The 21,425-nt window shown below is 45.6% G+C and overlaps 1 protein-coding gene across 6 annotated transcripts in view; it reads right to left on the reverse strand.

The window, feature by feature from the left end:
- Nucleotides 1–5,946: 5,946 nt before the first annotated feature.
- Nucleotides 5,947–21,425, reverse strand: part of DNAI7 (dynein axonemal intermediate chain 7) — a 41,408-nt gene continuing 25,929 nt past the window's right edge. For 5 of the 6 annotated variants that reach the window (XM_085873325.1, XM_085873327.1, XM_085873326.1 and 2 more), the window contains 6 exons: nucleotides 14,607–14,814; nucleotides 12,248–12,495; nucleotides 8,935–9,006; nucleotides 8,153–8,329; nucleotides 7,888–8,001; nucleotides 5,947–6,412 (listed from right to left, as the gene is read on the reverse strand). In XM_085873325.1, coding sequence (XP_085729451.1) covers nucleotides 6,122–6,412; nucleotides 7,888–8,001; nucleotides 8,153–8,329; nucleotides 8,935–9,006; nucleotides 12,248–12,495; nucleotides 14,607–14,814 — 1,110 coding nt within the window. In that variant the 3' untranslated portion in view covers nucleotides 5,947–6,121. The remainder of the gene's footprint in view (nucleotides 6,413–7,887; nucleotides 8,002–8,152; nucleotides 8,330–8,934; nucleotides 9,007–12,247; nucleotides 12,496–14,606; nucleotides 14,815–21,425) is intronic. The other variant, XM_085873324.1, reaches the window with a different exon arrangement.

Genomic DNA, 21,425 nt, shown 5'->3' on the forward strand with positions numbered 1-21,425 from the left:
AAAGCAAACCATGAGCACTTGGGTCAGACGTCATCAGATGCGAACAGTGACGGTGCAGCGGAGGCAAACGGAGACTGGCAGGGGAAGTGAAGCTTCGTACAAGACGGGAGGAAAATCAGAGCACACAATAAGCCGGCGGCTGGAGTCTGGTGCAAATGTTGCAGTCGGACAAATCATCGCACAGAAAACTGCTGACTCAAGTATGTGAACTGTCATACGTGCTATGAAAAGGGAGTCTAAAAAGTAACGGGACTGAACCTACTGTGTGCTCCACTTACACAACTTGAATGAACGGGTTGCGTCACAGTCTTTCGCAACATTCCAGCAATATATATATATATATATATATATATATATATATATATATATATATATATATATATATATATATATATATTTATATATATATATATATATATATATATATATATATATATATATATAATTGGTGATGGTGAGCTGCGCTCATTGTGTGATTTTTTTGACAGGTCATGCTTTACACGTTGTCGAGTCTGAGTCGTCGTGCTATGAGTCGTGAGCAGAGAGCCAATCTGAAGTTTCTTGCCAATATTGGCAAAACACCTTCGGAATCCTTCGTAATGCTGCAGCAAGTCTACAGGGAAGAAACTATGTCACGCACACGTGCGTTTGAATGGCTCAAGAGGTTCAAAGAGGGACGGGAGGAGGTTTAAGATGATCCACGGTCTGAGAGACCTTCAACGAGCAGAACGGCGGACAACATCGAGCGTGTGAAGCAGATGGTGCGCGCAGATCGTCGACTCACGGTGCGGATGATTGCTGAGGAACTTTCCATCAACAAGGACACTTTCTGGAGCATCATCACTGAAAATCTCAAAATGCGCAAAGATGGTCCCCAAGCTGTTGTTTGAGGACCAGAAACAGCAAAGTCATTGTCTATCAAGACATTATCGAGCACCTCGAGGACGATCCAGACCTGCTCGGGAGAGTCATTTCTGGCAATGAATCGTGGATATTCGAATACGATCCCGAAACCAAACGGCAGAGTCGTCAGTGGAAAAGTCCTGCATCACCAAGGCCAAAGAAAGCAAGGATGTCGAAGTCGAAGGACAAGGTGATGCTCATCGCGTTTTTTGACATCAAGGGCATCGTCCACTTCGAGTTTCTACCACAGGGTCAAACAGTGAATCAATACGTGTACAAGGAGATCCTCCGGTGCCTCATGATATCAGTCCCAGACAAGAGGAGGGATCTGTGGGAGAACAACACCTGGGTGCTCCACCATGATGACGTCCCTGCTCACAGTGCCCTGAGCATCTGACAGTTTCTGGCGGAGAGGAACGTGCCAACTCTGGAGCAACCCCCGTATTCGCCAGACTTGGCCCCTTGTGATTTTTTCCTTTTCCCCAAGCTCAAGGGGGTGATCAAGGGGACCCGATTTCCTGATGTGGAGGCCATCAAAAGGGCCGTGACGATGGAGCTTCGGAGTATTCCAGAAGAAGCCTTCTGGAGGTGCATCGAAGCGTGGAAGAAGAGAATGGACAAGTGTATGAGACTGGAGGGAAACTATTTTGAAGGGAACAAGTTGTGATTTCAATATATTTTTTTGGAATAAAATTTCTGTGAAGTCAGTCCCATTACTTTTTAGACAGACCTCGTATTTCCAAGGTATGTCCAGGGAACAACAACCAACAGGATCAAAGAAAGAAGAAATTTGGCTTAAAATCAGTAAGTTCCACAAAGTAAGTTGATTCAAACAGTGATCTTAAGCCAAGTCGAGCTCTGCCAAGCCAAGGGAACCCAATAGGTTCACGGGTTGTCTCGTATCCTATAAAGCGGTTGTATTAAAAACGTGAGCGTAAAGTTGCCTAAGAGTGTGGAAATATTCAAAACTGCATTGAAATATGTGTGTAACTTTTAGTGAGTTTTAGAAGCGTCAAACGTGATTTGTATTCCTGTGGGGAATTTTACAGTTATTGAGGGCTGATGATGAATCATTGTGATGGAATTCTTAATGAATGATATTAGTGCTTGAACCGTAGACAGTAGGAATTAATAAATTGCATTTTCAATTTTCTGTTTCATGTCATGCGCTGGTCACCTGGTTGTCAATAGAAAAGTTTATAGTGATCGATTTAATTGTCTGCCGTGCTCCCCTCTGGGTACTTGCGGGGCACTCACTCTGAGGCACGGAGGCCACGTGTAACAAGATGTTTGAGATAATGAACAGTATAGACAGAATAAGTGTGGAAAATGTTTTCAGATGAAAAGATGGGGTTGGTGGGGGGGGGGGCATGTACCCTAATTGGCTTGCCCCATTGCCACACCCATCTCTCCCTCAATCATACTTCTGCGAATGGGAACAAAGGATTTGAGACTTCAGCTCGAGCTAAGAGGTCTCGAGGAGTGTTGGCCAGTGGGGAAACTCTGTTGAATGAAAAAAGCAATGATAAACCGTGCTTGTTGCTGTCTTAGAATTATGTCATGCCACATGGTGGTGTGGGAGCATTTCATCTGCAATGAGGTATTAGGTGCCAGGGAGAGCTTGGGATCGAACAAAAACCTAATTGTGCCCAGCCTGGCTAGCTTTTGCATGTGGTCTTTAAGCCACGGTCATCCTGTTGGAAGTAGGTCATTCCACGCACAGTCTTTCCACTGCATTGATTCTGCCATGGCTGGGTTGGAAGCCATTCGGGCATAAGGATCTGCTTGGGTTGATTAATTGGACTCTGAAGGAGCAAAGTGTGCCCAAACTATAGCGTGTGCTCCTCGAGGCACTCCTGTTGTTTCTCACTCTCACTGAGACCAAAGTCATCCTTGCATTCATAAAGGACCCCTCTCGTAAAGACAAAGCTCCTTATTTAAAGTCAGTGGCATGGAAAATAATGCGTGGGGTTAGGTTCCCTTTGTACATCATGAATGTCATTTTTGTATTCATTATTAAAACAATTCACTCTGCTGAGGGAATGAACGTTAGGACATCGGCAGAAGGGAATTACATGCAGCACAAATGTAGAGTTTATAAACTGGGTACTTGAGTAATGGCTGACCCACAACCAAAGCATTATGTTGTTTTTGTTTATGTAGCCTGTGTAGCTGCTGGTTGCATCATTTTCGGGAAGTGTGGCTGTGCTGCTGATGTTCCCCCTGTTCCCAGTAAGCTGGTACTCATTTTGTCAACCTTGGAAGGATGACAGGCTGTCAATCCACCTGGTGTTATTACAAAGGCACGACAGGGGCTCGACCTCAAGACCCTAAGATCTTAAGCCAGCCACCTTACCTGGTAAGCCAACACCAGTACTAAAGCATTGTGATGAATGTGTACACCTAGTATGTGAACAACTTACCACAAAGATGTGAATTCTTGTATATTTCTGTGTCAGCTTTCTAAAGATTCAAAAGTTTTATTTTTGCAACCCTAGAACTGTGTGCAACACGTAAATGGTATGAAGTGAGATTGGTAATCCGATACACATTGAGTTAAACCACTCAGCCATTCATGTGGGATGGCGGAGTGAAAGGTCTTTGTCACCAATGGGGATTAACACATGTTAGTCAAGATGAACTAAACTTCGGGTTCTATACGATTCGTCTGTGTTTTGCACTTTTTCATGAAACAATTTATAACTTAGTTCCCTGGTGCTTACAGTTACACCACCACAGCACTCACATATTCCAGCAGAAGTGTTGTTACGAATCCTGGGTTTAATTTCAGCAACAATCTTCATTTTTCACTCTTAATTGAAGTTTGTAAGGGTAGAAATATGATGTAATCAGATATTGTGAATACACAAATGCCTTTCGTTGTCTTTTCATATCTTCCCACTTGACGCGAGGTAACCAACCCACGTAGGTACAAATCATGTACTTGTGGCATCACTTTTAGATTGAACCATAGAGGAAACGGTGATGTTTTTGCCTGCACTGGCGATTCATTTCTTGACTCGTCATACAAGTATGATATTGTTGTGGTTACCAAATTCGCAAACCACCATTCAGGTCCCTTAGGTGAGGTATCTCGGTAAGTGCATGTGTAGTTAGGCCCAAACCCGTTGTCTAGTGGGAATACATGTCATTTATACGTGCTGCGACTCTTCAGGATAGCCGTTTTTCTTTTACTATCTTTATTTTGGACCAACCGCCATGAATACCACCACAACCACAACATCAACCACCAACCACAACGCCGCTTCACCACAACCGCCACGACCTTCACGTCACACCTCGCAACCGTAGCATCGCCACCGTTCTTGCCCCGCTGTGGGTACCGGTGTTGGATTCGTGCAGAGCGCGCGTCGAACAGCGTGTACAAAATCACGGATTTTGTGCTTCAAAAACGGATCAAAAACGACACACGCCCACTTTTTGCCGTCCAATCGGTGAGCGAAGGGCGATTTGGCCCCGCCTCCAGAACGATCGATATATGCAAATTTGTGGATCAAAAAGCCTTCACGCCCACTTTTTCTCGGGCCAATGGGGAGAGAGGTGAAAGGTCAAAGGGAGGGGGTCAAAGGCGAAGCTACGGGGGGATAAAAGGACCGTGTTCGTCAGTCAGAGCAGTGTGGAAGTCTGGAGCCCGAAGCCTGCAGTAGCTGAAGAAGCTGAAGAAGCTGAAGAAGCTGAAGAAGCTGAAGAAGCTGAAGAAGCTGAAGAAGCTGAAGAAGCTGAAGAAGCTGAAGAGAGTCGAACGAGGAGAGCCGAACGAGGAGAGCCCAAAGAAGAGTCCAGGGTGGAGAGTCCAGAGGCGGAGAGGCGGCAGCGGCGAAGGCAGACGAGGGGGTGCTCGCGACGGTGCCGGGAGCTGCACGCCCGAGGAAGGCCGGCAGCGCGACCTGGCCGAGGTGGAGACACACACCAGGGATAATAAAGATCCTCTATACCCCGAGCATCAGCAACCCCCTCCTGTTTCCCCCCGCGCTGAGATAGTGCGACCAAGGGGGCCCCTTTCCCACCCCCTGCCAGGCACTGTCCACGAGGCCCGCGGAGTGAGGCGCCATCGCCGCTCCGCGTCTCATCACCAGACGGGTAGGCGCGACCCGGTCTCGGCCTCAGGCCCGCCTCATCCTTGAGGGTATTTCTTTTCCTTGGTTTTGGGTATGTGTTGTCGGCGCCGTCTGTGAAGTAGAATTGTATAAGTGTTGCCGTGTGCTCGGTAGTCGGTATTAGCTCTGCACTGTGTTTTCACTTTTATATTTGCTTTTTGTGTAAATGGAATTGTGTTTTCTTTTTTTTGTGTGCATTTGGTGGAATTGTATTTGTGTGCTTCCCGTGTGCCGCGAATAAATGTGCTTTATTGTTGAACCGTTTCCCGCTTCGCTTCGTCATTTCTCCCATTGAACCCTCATCTTGCTTCACGTAAAGGGTTGGTAGTGGGCTGAGTACGCCCGATAATTAATCGTACCGTCGAGGTCGACGATAACACCGCTCGGTTATTCTGATAGTACGGAACGGGTCGCTTAAGTGGCCCGTGTCCGAAGTCGACCTGCGGCGAGGTGCGATCGCCCGGTCTACCCTCCGCGTGGGTACTTAGGTAGGTCGAATTTGGCGAGCAACCCTATCCCACGCGGGGGCTGATTGGCTCGATCGCGGTGAGACCGAAAGGTCCACCCGTGACTGGTTCCCGGCGTTAGTCCGAGAGGGTCACGACTGGATTGTCCGTCCGGTGGGCGACGTGCCGCGATTCGAGTTACGTGGCCGTCAGCACGCCGGCGGGCGCAAATCCGCAACAATATATATATATATATATATATATATATATATATATATATATATATATATATATATATATATATATATATATATATATATATATATATATAATACGGACTATGGTGCAAGATGCCACCTTGAATAACTGGAGGAAATTGCAGGACTCGACAGAAGGTGAAGATGGCTCCACAAATGTGATAAAAAGGGGATTATATGTGGGGAAGCATCAAAAATAATCATATTATCAATAAATGGCTTTGGGAAATCCTTTATTTTGAATCATCTTTCGTGTGATATAAACAGGTGCTTTTACACTCAAGGATATTTTAAAATTCAAATCTGACTCACATAAATTTAATTGAGAAAGGGAAGGAAACTGGCAAGAGTTTCTTCTGACCTTGCAATGCACACCTTTGTCGAACTGCCACTGTGCTCACGAGAAAGCCAGTGGTCGGGTAGCATGCAAAATCTTGCGTACAGCATGTGCCAGGCCAGCAGGAAAGTTGGTGAGCCTGTTGGTGCCAGCAGGTGATGCAGTGGTGAACACGGCATTCCAGAGTAGGCCATGGAATAACTGCCCAGGAGTTGGTTCTGTGGGCATTTCTGGGTCTAAATCGCCTCCGTTTATCCATTGAGCACTCCTTGCGGTCACGGCTATTAACCTCCAATCTGCGGATGTCGGAAGTGTTGATGTGGCCGGTAGGACTTTGATTGGCTCACACACCTACGGGTATTGGCATTTTAAGTTACAATGCTTGTGAAAACAATCCTGAACACCCGCTGTGCTTCAACTATGTACCAGAAACACTGTCGCCACCATGGAAATGCTAAATTGTGATTGTAAAAGATGTTCGAGTTCAAGCAAAAAAAAAAATTAACCTCTGGCTGTACAAAGATCACTATTTCATCCTTTAGTCAAGTCTCATGGAAGACCATAAAAATTCCACAGCAATTTGCAACACTCAAACATCACAACCCCTTGTGTGATGTTGAATCTAAATACCATGGTTTAAAAAAAATAGAGATAAATTCTCAATACAACAAGGAAAAAAAGACATAAAATGTCATAGCCCCTGTTGTTTTAGTAATTTTGCTGTACGGAGTTAAAGGGCAAGCCCATATTTATGTTCAACTAAAATGGCCGCCATTCTACCAATTGGCCATCTTTGATCAGATTGCAAAATAAAGTGAGGTGAACGTGTATGCCATCATGTACTTTGTTTGTGTCAAGTTTGAACAAAATCTGACCATGTATGTCTGCGAAATGGTTGGGGACACATTTAAGTCACAAAATGGCCACCAATCGGCCATCTTGGATCTAATCTCGAAAAAAACATAAGCTATTGTTCATTATCTGTGTGCCAAGTTTGAACAGCATCGGTAAATGCATATCCGAGAAATGGTTGAGGACGTTTTCAACATCGGGGTTTTTACAACTAAAATGGCCACCAGTCGGCCATCTTGGATCTGATCTCGAAAAAAAACGTAAGCAGTCGTTCATTGTCTGTGTGCCAAGTTTGAACAGCATTGGTAAATGCATATCTGAGAAATGGTTGAGGACGTTTTCAACATCGGGGTTTTTACAACTAAAATGGCCACCAGTTGGCCATCTTGGATCTGATCTCGAAAAAACGTAAGCTATCGTTCATTATCTGTGTGCCAAGTTTGAACACCGGTAAATACATATCCGAGAAATGGTTGAGGACTTGTTCGACACCAGGTTGTGTTTTTTTAGAAGGAAAATGGCTACCAATCGGCCATTTTTGATCGCATTAAGAAACAAAATGATGTGCATATGTATATCATCATGTGTTGTCTGACTTCAGTATGAATACAATCGGTCCATATATGTCTGAGATATGGTTGCGGACGCATACATGCATGCCTATATGCATGCACATGAAAATCGAGACCAAATCCAGAAGCCCCCGTTTCTGACTAAATCCACCTTTGGCTAATAATGGAACAAATCAAGTGCAAACCAAAGATCCTTCAGCACAAACTTCAGGGAGGTATGAGCAGCAAAAACTGATCCTTGAAACAGCAATGTCAAACTCAAAATCCCTTCAACAGGATGTGATGTTGCTGAAGTCGACAGGAGAAACTGAACGATTATGAAGAACCAAGCATTAAGACGTGACATCATACAAACGTTCCCCGAGCAGGAAATACCTTAAAGGCTGTTCCGCCATACTGTACCTGGAGAATGAATTTTTCAGATGCAGAGTGCATGTTCCAGCAACTACGAGAAAAAGCAAATACCGAAGCCAACAGAGCCATTTGATTGTAGCTTTGCTTTTCCAGCTGCCAATCCTAAATGAGAACACAATGTTGTTGATGTCTATTTGGAGACAAGTCAACTATCATAAGCTGAGTTGAGAATACATCGTGCTTGCACCCTCCATGCCCACTGCAACTCAAGAGGAGCTGTTAGGACTCGGGTTAGTGACAAGGCCCTGCTCACCTTCTGAGGGATGCTTATGAAGTGCTGAGCATGGTGTTCTGAAAACAAGTTAACACCCATGTATCTTAATGCTCTCTTTAGCTGAGCCAAACTCAACCAATGACCACACACTGATGGGAAAGCCAGCTCTGCCCACTGGTCATTCCCTGGGAGGAGCTGGTATTTTGCCGTCTGCAACTACACAGGACAGGGACAAAAAAAATAACAGTTATAAAGGAGGCATATAGAGTCATAGTATCAACATGGGAAGAGTTAAAATGACATGCTTTATGAATATTTGCAGTGTAAGAATGATAATACTATATTTATAACGACCTCTGATGTTTTTCAGTCATTCTAATCTGCAACCCATTAATTATAGGTATAATTGGCCAGTGGTAAAGAGGGGAGGGGCTGGTAAATTGGTCAAATTAATATTAAGAAAAGGAAGAGGAAGCAGATCACTCGGAAGATTTCTCTTGATCATCAGAATGATCTGCTTCCAAAAAGCTAAGTAATCATTCCGGATTCTCCTGTGTTTCTGTCCTCTCTTTGTGTCTATTGTTCTTTGTATTGCGGGCTTCCCCAAATGACCATATTCCCAAGCACTCCCTTTTTCAAGATTATTGTGATTTCCCACCACCTCCCTCACCTCTTTCAGTTTGCGAATTTTCGATTAGTTTGTTCCTTTTCATTTCATCCCCACTTTCCCCTTCCTATTCTTGCTGTGTTTCATTCAGCTTGTGTGCAGCTTGTTCATGCCTTGTGTGTCCTTCTCCCCCTCCCCTTAATCTGACTCTCACTTCCACTCTGCTGATGGTGTTTCCGCCTTTCCATTTTGCTCCCTTCCATTCTTCTCGAGCTCTTCCACGAGCCTTGTCCATGCAGACAAAAATAAAAAGAGAGGGGGAAATCAAGCAAGAGGAGGGCTGAGGAATGTGAGTAGAGTGACACGTGTCAGGGTAAGGAAAGGAAGCGGGATGCATTAATAGGATTATCCAAAAAAAATCGATGGTGGAAGGGGTCATGGGTCAAAAGTCTGCCATGTTTATGTACTTAATAAATATATGGCCACTTTAAGGCAAAGCTAATGTTTCAAAATTAAAATTAATATGGAGATAAGACTATGCAACCTCAAATCGATGGTGATCCACACATACATTAAGACAAACTCCCACCTCCCTCACCTGGTGCAGACATTTGTGTGTGTGTGTGTGTGTGTGTGTGTGTGTGTGTGTGTGTGTGTGTGTGTGTGTGTGTGTGTGTGTGTGTGTGTGTGTGTGTGTGTGTGTGTGTGTGTGTGTGTGTGTGTGTGTGTGTGTGACCTCCACAACTCCAAAAGCATGAAACCAAACGGACTGAAACATTCGTGTACTCCAAGCGAGTACACGAATGAAAACTGCGTGTGGGTTAATTTAAACACCCCTGTTGGAGATAATTAACGGCCTTGTTTAATTATCCTCAATAAAGGCTTCATCCTTGGGAAACCCGTTGCTCAGCCCGCTCTTCTTCGCATGGGTTTTAATTCACCATTTTTTTGGACTGTTCAACAATGCCTTGACTTGGAACAGGCCACAATGGTTTCTTCACGTTGAAGCACTCAAAATTATTTTTTTTACATTCCTCTCACATTGAATGCCTCATCTTCATACCAACAAAGCACTGTTTTCATCGCAATACTTATAACCTCCCGGAGATGCCAGGATTCATGGCTTTATTTCATTTCCACACATGCGATAAGCTCGAGAATCTCTTAACCTGAGCTGAATTTCAAAATTTAAACTGCGGAATTGACCTTAGCAGCAGTTCCGACTGCTAAAAACAACAAAAAAGATGTTCATTTGGCCTATTCGCACATTGTTTGACACTCCGGGCATCATTCTCTGGGTGGTGTTTAATATGACCAAACAGTGATCAGTGAATCACTTGCCAAGCCTGCTGTTCCTTATCAACTGTTTGGTTGGAGTGCTTGCTTGAGGGTTTAAGCCACTTGGCGAGTGCTCTCGGAGCTGCTTGGATGTTGCTTTGCAAGCCATGGCGATACACGGCAAAAGTACCTGCACTGTCACTGTGCACTGCCCCTTTGCTAAACACACTCAAAAATACATTGATCGACGTATAAAGTTCAGGCCCGACCTGCCTGTGTTGTGCCCCGTCGTGCCTTGCCTGTTGTGCCTTGCCTGCTGGTCCTTCTCAATGGATAGATAGATGGATGGAGGGAAGTGATGCATGGAAAGGGAGGGATGGATTGAGGGAAGGAATGGATGGATGGAGGGAAGGAATGGATGGATGGAGGGAAGGAATGGATGGATGGACATAATTCCTTACACCTCGTTTTCACTCTAAGATTGGAGTAAGATTGGAGATTGGATTGGAGTGTGTTCATGAACAACTGTGGAACTTGCTGTGAATCCACTTTCCATCCCATCCATCCATCCATCCCTCCCCTCAATCCCATCCATCCATTCCTTCCCAGTATCCATCCATTCCTTCCCTACATACATCCCTTCATCCATCCATCCATTTCTTCCCTCCATCCATCCATCCCTTCCCCCCATCTTTTTGTCTGTCCTCGCTCCCCCACCCCTCCTTCCTCTCTCACCCCTCTTCCAACTTTCATGAAGTGATAAACAATGGGTGGTTGTGATAAGTTCCCACAGGTGGTTGTGTTGTGATTTGGAGCTGGTAATGTTGTGCTGTGGTGTTTGTGTTGTGGATTGAACCCGGAATGTCGGAGAGTGTGCGGGTTAGGCGGACGAGCACTTCTTTGTCGGTCGGGGCTGCTGCTGGGTTCGATTCCGCAGTTTGAATCTTGGGATTCAGCTCAAGTTGAGAGATTCTGGGGTTTATCACATTTTGGTTGTAAAATGTGTGCAGAAATTTTAAAAAGGCACAAAACACTGGCATCTCTGGGTATTTATAAGCATTGCAGATAAGGTGCGATGGGCTCAAGGGTCTTTTGGCCTGAGCTTGGTTTCGGGGCTTGGACTGCAAGGTTGGCTGCTGGAAGAGCATTCGTTTGTTCGGTTTGGACATTCTTTGGCACTCCAGTTGTCTCTGGGCAGTGTGTGACCCCCTCAGAGAGATCCAGTTCCAGACAAGGTATACAGGGTGGCAGCCACAGTTCGAGTTGCATACTTCAAGGGAAGCCATTGTTATAATCCCTTTAAAAATAGGATATGCTGTTTGAAAGTGATGGGTGGTTTTGCTTTCTTGTTTGAATGTGCTGTTTTAACGTACCCCATTTCGTTCAATCCTGTATTAATGCTGGCAGACGGGACCAAGGACCATCCTCCCGGCATCCGCTCACGTTCCCCTCCCAAATGCAAGTCACCCCCCCCACCCTTCCCTTCAAGTCCCACTACCAAACACAAGTCCAGAACACCCCCTTCCCACTCCTTGCTCCCACCCCCTCCTTGCACTCCTACCTCCTGGAGTGTATAGTGACACGTGGTGAAGCGTCGCTCTCCCCTCCTAGCTCCCCCTCTCCTCACTCACCCTTTTCTCCCTCGCCTCCTCTCTCTTTCCTCCCTCCTCTCTCTTTCCTCCCTCCTCTCTTTCCTTGCCCCATCTCCCCTCTCTCTCCTTTCCCCTTCCACCTCCTCACTCCCCACCCCTCCCTCCTCTCTTTCCTTGCCCCATCTCCCCTCTCTCTCCTTTCCCCTTCCACCTCCTCACTCCCCACCTCTCCCTCCTCTCTTTCCCTGCCCCATCTCCCCTCTCTCTCCTTTCCCCTTCCACATCCTCACTCCCCACCCTCCCTCCTCACTTTCCCACTCCACCCTCTCCCACCTCCCTCCCATCCTTCTCTCCCCTCTTTCTTTCCCCCTCCTCCCCCATCCTTAGTATATCCATCAGTGAAGCGACGGGTGGTATTTGCTAGAAATAAATAAATGGCCCCCTACCTCAGCTAAAACTTTCAGGTATGCATCTACATCCTTGTTATGGCTATAGCATTACCAGTTAAAATATTGTTAAAGCATTGTATTAAATAAAAATGTGAAGGTACATCAAGAGAAGTTTCAAGTTAATCAATGCATCTAATGACTTGTGTTTCACTTTTAAGTTCCCAACTTATATCCAGGCCTAATCACTGGTCATTCTCGAATCACTCACCGCAATCCCAATGTGAACCGTGATGCCAGTGGCAAGTTCACATACGAGTACCGCAGCACTCTCGCCTATGCTGTCCGCCTCTCCGTTCCTCATAGCACATGGCCGCAGCTCCCAATGCGCGTATGGCACACCCACATACAAGTGTTGGAACAAGGCCACAGAACAAGGTATGGACAGCCGGAAAGAGACACGACTGGAAGTGGCATTGTACGAAGCCCGTGAGATGCCTTGGGTTGTCCACACTTGATCTGTCAAGTCAAGCATCCAAGATGGAACCTCCTTTGTGCAAATTGCTATGAACAGTCACTGCATCAAGTATCCATTCCAAGCACAAAATAGCACAAGCAGCACAAGGAATTATTTGCAGTGAACATTGCATTATTAGTAAACAGATGTATCTATATCAAACCAAAATAGTAATGCTGTTGGCTAATCCACAGTGCTATTACCAGTGGTACTGGGGAGAGGAAAATAGTGAGCATGTGGCAAACAGAGAAAAACATGCGAGGTTTGGCAACGTCTATGTCCTTAAAAAGTCTGACACCCCAGCATCATATCTGTCTTTCCTGGAATCTGCAGAATCTAAAGCAATCAATAATTTGGAATCTCCCTCTATGAAGCCAAAGCACAGGGTCTGTTCTCACATCACAAGCAGGTTGGTGGCCTCGAGAGCGAAGAGCCTCTCCTCCGAAGCATCCTCCTCCACTCTCTCACTCTGACCCATTCCAGGCATCCAGCAACACCAGGATAAACACGTTCTTACAGCAAACTCCTTCCTCATTAAATCCCAAAATCCAGGCTTGGTACATGCCTCAACTCCTTTGTTTCTCTTTTCTCATGTTTGTAGAACTGCCTTCCAGAGGCAGTTTAATTCGACTCTTTCCTTCAAGACTTCAATCAGATGGTGCACCACCATCTCATATTATCTCCATCTCTTCCCTTAATCTTTTATACCCTGATTAACCCAATTTAACCCGGTAACGTTTCTTTTACGTGCATATTACTCCATTTCCTCCCCTCCTCCCTCCTCTATTTTTACTCTTTTCCTGTTTGTTCATTCCCTTGCTTATTGTGTCCAACTGTTGCTGCACTGCCAGTCACGTTGCTTTTCCTTGAGCCTCTATCTTGCAGCACATGTCCATGTTTTTGTATACAAAGTGTCATCTCAAGGAAGAGTGAAGGGATAGAGGATAGAAAGCATTGCGCTGACGCATTGTCACACTGACATTGGGGCAGTGGGACAACATGTGGAGGCAATAAGCAAGGAAATGAATGAACAGATGGAGGAGATAGAAGAGGGAAGGAAACATAAAAAAACCTGCAAATAAACATCGTAGGTGGTGTGTGCTTAGAGGTGAATGAGGAGAGAAAAATGCAATGTGTCTGCTTGTGCTCACTCATCTTTCATTTGTACTCTTGGAAAATCCTCCGAAACTCAGAAATCCTGTTTTAATGCCTCTCCAACATTTTAAAGGTGTCTGTTTAAGGCTCTTTCATGCTGAGTCTTCACCGTTTTATCTGTACATTTCCATGTCATTGATTGTAGAGTCACATGATTGTTTGTTATACCTCTTACCATTCTCAATGTGTTATTTTGTCAGTTTGCAAACTGTTCTTTCTTAATCCACCAAAATTTATATAGAAAAAGTCAATACATGTATAAAGAAGTGAAAGATAAACATCTTGGCTGATAAATAAATATGAAAAATGTCCATTATTGTTTTATTTCGAAGAAAGATATTCCTGATAAATCTACTTATCTTTCAATCACGAATGTACAGGTAGTGGACAAAAAATTGAAACACCAATGTAAGGTCACTTAATAGGGCATTGGGCCACCACGTGTGGTCAGTATGTGCTGTGGCATCGAGTCGACCAGCGTCTGGAATTCTGCAGGAGGGATGCGGCATCATTCTTCCACGAGAAAGTCAATCGACTCGCACCTGTTTGATGGAGATGGAAAATGCCGTCTCAAATATCGTTCCAGAATATCCCATAAATGCTCCATTGAGTTCAGATCTGGTGAATGAGAAGGCCATGACATATGGATAACATCAGTGTCATGCTCATCAAACCATTGGGTGACCACACGTGCTCTGTGGATGAGAGCATTGGGGGGTCTCCTCTTGCAGCCACGCTAACCAGAATTATAGGCAACCAGGTCTGTGTGGCATTTTTATAAATCATTTACCAAGGTGTTTCCATTTTTTGTCGACTACCTATATGTTCTCATTCAGCCCTCTCTCCATCCTTTTCGTTATTGCAAACTCCTCTTCCCAATAGCTCCTCAAGTCTGCGATGTTTTCATAAGTATTCGATCCATATCACTCAATTATACCTCCTCCTTTTCTTCACCCACCTGCAACCTCCCACCGAGCCACCAACGGGGGCTGAGTGATTACGAGTCCAGTGGGTGGAGTAAATGTGAGAGTCATGAGCTGTGAGACTGGAATGCTGGAGTGTCCCAAAGAGAGCAGTGACTTTTGAGAATCTGACGAGGCCGTGAGCATCAATGTGGAAATCATCACATCTGGGTATGGGATCTCTTTCAAACCTTCCTCGATAATCTGCATGGAATGTGAGTTGATGGTTATTACTGTTGAGCAGATGGTCGAGAAAAATAAAAGTCTGGCAAGCGGCAACAAGATGTGCAAACAAAAGATATGCTTTTGTGCTAAAAAAAAATAAAAAAGAAGAAAAAGACAACAATGTACATCTCAGAACCTACTTTAACACTGACTGGTATTAACGTCTTGAAGTCATGCGCTCCGTTTTTTTTTTTGTATACATGGCTTTGTCAAGGCTCGTGGAAGAGCTAGAACATAGAATGGATTCGGACATAACAGGACACAAGGAACAGCAGGGGTAGTGGGGGGAGACACCAACAGCAAAGTTGAAGGACAAAATAGAGGGAGATTTGGACAAACAATGGGTGTGGGGGAGGAATGGGGGTGGGTGGCAGGAAATAATGCATGGGGTGGAGAGGAAAGATGCATAAGGAAACTCTCAGGAAAGAAGAACTGGCAATTTGGAAGGAGGAGGGCTTGGAGTGGGAGTGGGGTAGAAAAGGTCATGGTTTTGGATTGGGGATGATCTGAGATGGTGGTGAACAGCAGTCTTGAAGACCTGGATGGAAGAATGAGATTGAAGAGGATGTGGAAGTTGAATTCACAGGTGTGAAAAAAGAAGAGGACCGAATGAGTGAAAGTGGGCAGTGATCCTGGATTTTGGGAATATCACCAGAAGTGGGTTGATGATGGACAGTGTGCACCCTGCAGAAAACTGGGGGGGCAAAGCACAGGAAGAGCAGATGGTGCAACGTCAGAAAGGAAGTGGTGGAATACAAATATGGAGACCACCAACCTCTCAGCAATGGGATTGTGAGAGGCCCATAGACTCCTCTTCGTTCTTCGTAGCGGGATATTTCAATAATCTCGTTGGCCTTGCTTTCAATGGCATCAACGAGAGCAAGGTGTGATCGAGTCGGGGCGCCAGCTCAAAGTTGGGGGCAGTATTTTATCAAACTGCGAATGAAGACCTTGTATGTGGATAGGAATTCAGGCGTGAAAAGGAAGGACTTTGTAGGACAGAGGACGCCAGTCAGCGACAGGCTTTGGACGCCAACTTTGAAATGCGTTTTTCCCAAGAAATATCATGGCTGATCGTGAGACTCAGGAGTTTGAGTGACTTCCTCAAGAGGATTGTGAAGAAAGTAGGTGGGGGGATAGGAGGGTTGCTCGACGGTCCTTTCATGGACATATATATATATATATATATATATATATATATATATATATATATATATATATATATATATATATATATATATATATATATATATACACACATATGATTTTTTTCCAAGTGTTTTACCAGCTTGTGATTTTAAAGGGTCTGAGGGGAGGGAAGAGCATTCAACAGCCTGCTTGTCTGAAAGATGTCACGGCAAACGATGGAATCATGAGCAAATCGATAAAGGGGATTTTCCAGAGTGTCAGAGATCATTTATCAGGATCAGGAATAGGATGGGCCCAGAACAGCCTTGATACAGAGAGCAGATGAAAGGATTCTGTTGAGGGCCACACGATGGCTTCAAGAGTAGAGGAAGTCTGTAAGCCATATGTGGAGCTCACCTTGGATGCCATAGATTGAGAGTTTGGAGGGCAAGGCTTGATGTCAGATTGTATCGAAAGCATGGCATATGTCCAGAGAGATGGCCTTGATCTCACGTCTGATATTGAGGGCCTCCGTGCATTGTTGGGAGAGTAGAAGCAGCATGTCCATGTTAGATTGACCTGGTCAGAAAACCGAATTGATGATCTGAGATTTGGTCTTTGGGAAAAAAAAAAACGATTTTATGTCCAATGCAATGATGGATTCCATGACCTTGCTGATGATTGGAAGTAAATTAATTGGTCTGTAGATAAGGGGATCCATTTTTGCACCTTTATATGACGTAATGCAGTGATGTTGGCCGACTTCCAAGCAGATGGAAGATGACCGAGGGAAAATTATAGGATGAAAAGGCCAGAGAGAGGAAGTGCAAGAGCAGCAAAGCAGGTTTGTAGAACTTGTGAGCTGATGCCAACTGTTTCAGTTGCAGAGTTAAAGTCCATGGTTGACAGAAACTTCTGCACCTTTTAAGGTGAAAGAGACACAGAGTCCAGGAGCAGTTGGGTATGACAAGGTAGGGTGGGTACAGAGTGTTGGGGACACAAGATTTGGAAGCAAACACAGAATTGAAGCATTTGGCCTTTTCATGAGCAGTCAGTTGTGGTGGCATTTGAATTGAAGCTTGGGATGGAAGGGGAGCATATGCCAGAGACAGACTGAACAACGCACTACCGGGTTTTTGAGGAGGAAGACAAGGGTGAAAGTTCAATCTTGAGGTTGGACAGATGTTGTTTTCTGGATCTCCTGAGAGGGGACACACTTTTTGCAGGCTTTTTGGAATGCACTGAGATGGTTTTCAGTCGGATTTGCCTTCCAGGAAGAGAAGGCGTTGTTTGAGAGCAACTCCCATACCACAAGATTCAGTGTATCATGGGTGGGAAAAGGGTAGGATAACAGAAGATGAGAGGGATGAATATGTGCATAGGAGAGAGCAGGTTTCTGTGGAAGAATATCCAGACTGAGTTGATACCAGGGGCAGTTGATATGAGACCAGCCCTGTCGTGAGATGGCTGCTGCAGTCCCTGCCGATCTCCCCGAGTGAACTGCCAGAGGCAGGCATTGAGGCAGCTCTTTGAGAATAGCCAGAGAGAATTTGACTCTCACAAGCACATGGTCAGATGAACCAAATGGAGCAGAGGAAGAGCAGGAGACATTTGCAGGGAAGTTTGTCATCATCAAGTCCAGAAGGGAGGATTTACCACCATTGAGAGAAACCGGGTGGGAAAGTTCACAGATGGATCTGGTGGGAAATCCCATGGAGTCACAGAAGTCCTTTGCTGACATGCCATGGCTGGTGAGAGAGGCATCAACACCCAGCCAATTTGCCTGGTGACAATTTAAATCACCACATATGAGGAAGAGAGAGAGTTGAGATGAGTGGGTAAAAGTTGGTCCATGTTGGCGGAGAGAGACAGATGGGGATAGAGTTATCACTGTTTGGAGGATGGTACAACACATAGAAAAACTAGAAGAGCACTCGGTTGAGCGCATAACTCCGCCACGTAATGCCTGATCCAGGAGAACATATCGCGCCCAACACATTTTTGAAATATCATGCTATACAGTACTATATCATTTTGGCCCTATCTCTCAATTGTGAAGAATCACTTAAAAAATCAAGTAATTCTCATATCCAGATCCGGATTCGATCTTCACCAAAATCTAATCAATTCGTCCTTGCGACACACCCAACCTGACAACAAGGTTTCGTCCGAATCCGTCGACAACTTTTTGAGATATCATGCTGTACAGAGACATGCCAGAAGTTAATAGACACCATGATTTTGAAAGAATGTATTTGTTGAACATTTGAAGTACATTTGATCCATTTTAATACATACACTCGTATTGTGTAGACTTGTCATTTGCAGATTTCAAGGTTTTTACTCTTTCAGGCAGAGAACTAACGAGTTCTGAAATTTTCTCTTGTGGGATTTCTGCTCAGGCTTCACACAAAAGGTTGAGGAATTCTGCCCGTGATGTTGGTTTCCTGGAATTTTTCCGCACAGCTTGATCCAATATTGCCCAGAGGTGTTCAATGGGATTCATCTCAAGAGACTGACTTGGCCATGGAAGTCGCTTGATCCCATTTCTGTCCATTCTTTGGTCTTTTTTGGAGTGTGGTATGGAGCTCCATCTTCCATGAACAGTGTTGTTTTTGACTATTGAACCAGTGGAGAAGACAGGGAGACATCCATCCTCAAGGATAGAAGCGTGTGTTGTAGTAGTGTTGATGTTGCCAACACACTCCACAAGCTCTGACTGACCAGCACTTCAGATTGCTCCCCACAACATCACTGAAAAACCACCGTGTTTGGCTACAATTTAATTGGTTTAAAGAAACGCTTGACTGGGAAATCTGCAGACCCATTATACATCCACTGTCAGAAAATTGAGCAAATTGGGACTCATCTCAAAAAATGAGTTTGCCAAAACTCCAAGGGTCTGCTGGCCATCTCGTCAGCCCACTTTTCTCCTTTGAATGTTTGCTGGTCTAAGAAGAGGTTTTCTCCGAGCTGCTCTCCTATAGAGGCCCAATTGATGAAGGTACCACACGGCAGTTCTTGTGCTAACTTGGACCTCATCTGCAACATCTGCTGCCTTGCAATGGGGAGTTTTCTCAATGGACCGCTTGACAGCTCGAAGACACCTTTCTGAGGGCCCGGATCGACCAGAACGGGAAGCTGTGGATTCCTTGCTTTCGCTGGTGAATTGCACAATCACCCGATTGACCGTGGAAAGCGGAATGCCAAGGTTGAGTTATCTGATGCTGGCTGACTCCAACTTTCAAATGGCCAACAATTCGTCCTCTGAAAATCGGAAAGTTTGTGTACTCCCTGGTTTTTGAGGCATAGATAATTGTCATGCAAGACCCAGGAACTCATTTCTGCAAAGAAAATAGTCGAATATTAGTACAAATTACTGAGTAAAACTGCGTTATACAGATGAAATGAAGAACTTAAAGGTGTCTATTTACTTCTGTCATGTCTGTATATTGTTACGGTTGTGGAAATTCACAGAACACCATTCAGGTTCCCCGAAGATCAGATATGTCGATAAGTGTGTGTCCAGATAGATTTCCCCACCGATGTCGAACGGGATTAATTTGTGTAACCGGGCTGTGCATCTTTGAGTTAGCCGTTATTCTGTTCTTTCTTTTATTTCAAACAAACAGCATCTCAACCACCACGCCATCCCCACCACAGCGCCAACCACACTGCAACCATGCCACCTCCACCACCACAACAGCATTTCAGCAACCACACCACCTTCTCCACAACCGCCAACATCCCCAACGGCATCTCGACAAATAAAGAAAACGAAAGCAACGGTTAAAACAACAAGGTGCTCTGAAAAGAGAAATCCCGATCACGCCTGGGATTTCGGGTGGAAAAAGCCCACTGCGACCCCTCCCCTTGGGGGCGATATAAAACGCCGAGTTTGGAGGCAAAAAAGAGAGGTGGGAGAGACGCCGACACTGCGCTAAGAAGGCAGTCTGGAGGAGGGAGTTGAGCTGGCAGTTGAGGAGGAAGTTGGCAGCTGGCAGTTAGCGAGTGGGAAAGAGTCCCCCTCCTTGGTCGTCGGAGGCGCCGTTGCAGCCGGAGAGGAATCGCCAGCCGGATCGCCGTTGGGGGCGCCGTTGCAGTTCGGGCAGAGGCATCGAGGGTCGCCCAGCGAGTCACCAAGAGGGTGGCAGGTAGCCTGCTCGGTCTCTCAGAGCCTTCCGGTCATCCTGGCTCCGAGCAAATATTAAAGGCTTACGAGCCCGGGTCTTGTTCTTTTCTGGGGTTTTTGCATGGAAGTTTGTGGTGCCTTGTCCTAGAAGTGGAACTGTTAAGTGCCTGTACATTACGTAATAAATAGATCGGCTGTAGGTCTTTTTGCTCGTGTCTTTGCCCCCCTCCCCCCCCATTGCTTCATCGACTGCATATGTGCATTTATAAATAAATGTCCTTGTTTGAATATTCACCTGCTTGTTGCGTCCCTTCCTCCATTGAGTTTGCCGTAATTGCGTTCGGAATAATAGCTGGCTTTTAATAGCCAATAAGGCCTAAGTCACATTTGCTCTACGGCTAGAATACGGCCGCCGTACCCCCCCCCCCACCCCTGAATTGACAGAAACGTGTGGCGGCCGCAGAGTTTCTGAGGTGGCCTCAGGGTGGCCCTACACCGTATGGCTATATTTTACAGGTCGTAGGGGTCGCCGTGGAATTATAGCGCGCAGTTATAACTTTTTTCATTTCTACGTTGGCCATAGCAATTCGACAAGCCGAAAAAAAAGAACTGGTAAAAAAAGAAGAAAAAAAAAAGAACCCACTCGTTACTGTCCGTCTGGCCGCACGTTCGCCTTAGTGCCCCCCTGCAGTCGCCTTGCGGGCACCTTGAGGTTACCTTGCGTCTGCCTTGAAAATTATATGGCCGCCGCAAGGATGCCCTAAGGTTACCATGCGACATCAAATCAAAGACCGTACGGCACCCCCACGTTTTCGGTCTCCACAATTTCTAAATACCCTGTGCGGCTCCCCGAAAAATAAAAACATATGTGACTGCTACATTGTGTGACCGTGGAAATACTGCTGCCGCCCTATAATTGCTAGTGGCCGTAGATTTTGTAGACCCTACGGCCGCTGTGCCAAATGTGACTTAGGCCTAAGATACTCGAGTTCGACGGGGCTTGGCGATAATAAACCGCTCGGAAATCGCAAATGGCGTGAGCTGCGTAAAGCGGCTCGTGTCCGTACGGGTCCCGTCGAGGTGTAAATCCCCGGCATTTCTGTCTGCGCGAATACTTAGGTAAATCGACAATTCGGCGATCAACCCTGTCGCGCGTGGACAGAAGAGTTGGCCGATTTACGGTGTGGTTAAAAACACACCCGTAGCTGGATTTCGGCGTCGATCCGGAAAGCTACGACTGGATTGCCCGTCCGGTGGGCGCGCGGCCGCGATTAGCTGAAAGCGGTCGTCCGCACGCCGGCGCGGCGAGATCCACAGCAATATCATTTTA

The sequence above is a fragment of the Eptatretus burgeri genome, chromosome 3, assembly GCF_056783735.1.
Source record: "Eptatretus burgeri isolate ZD-2024b chromosome 3, Ebu_testis_v1, whole genome shotgun sequence".
Lineage (NCBI taxonomy): Eukaryota > Metazoa > Chordata > Myxini > Myxiniformes > Myxinidae > Eptatretus > Eptatretus burgeri.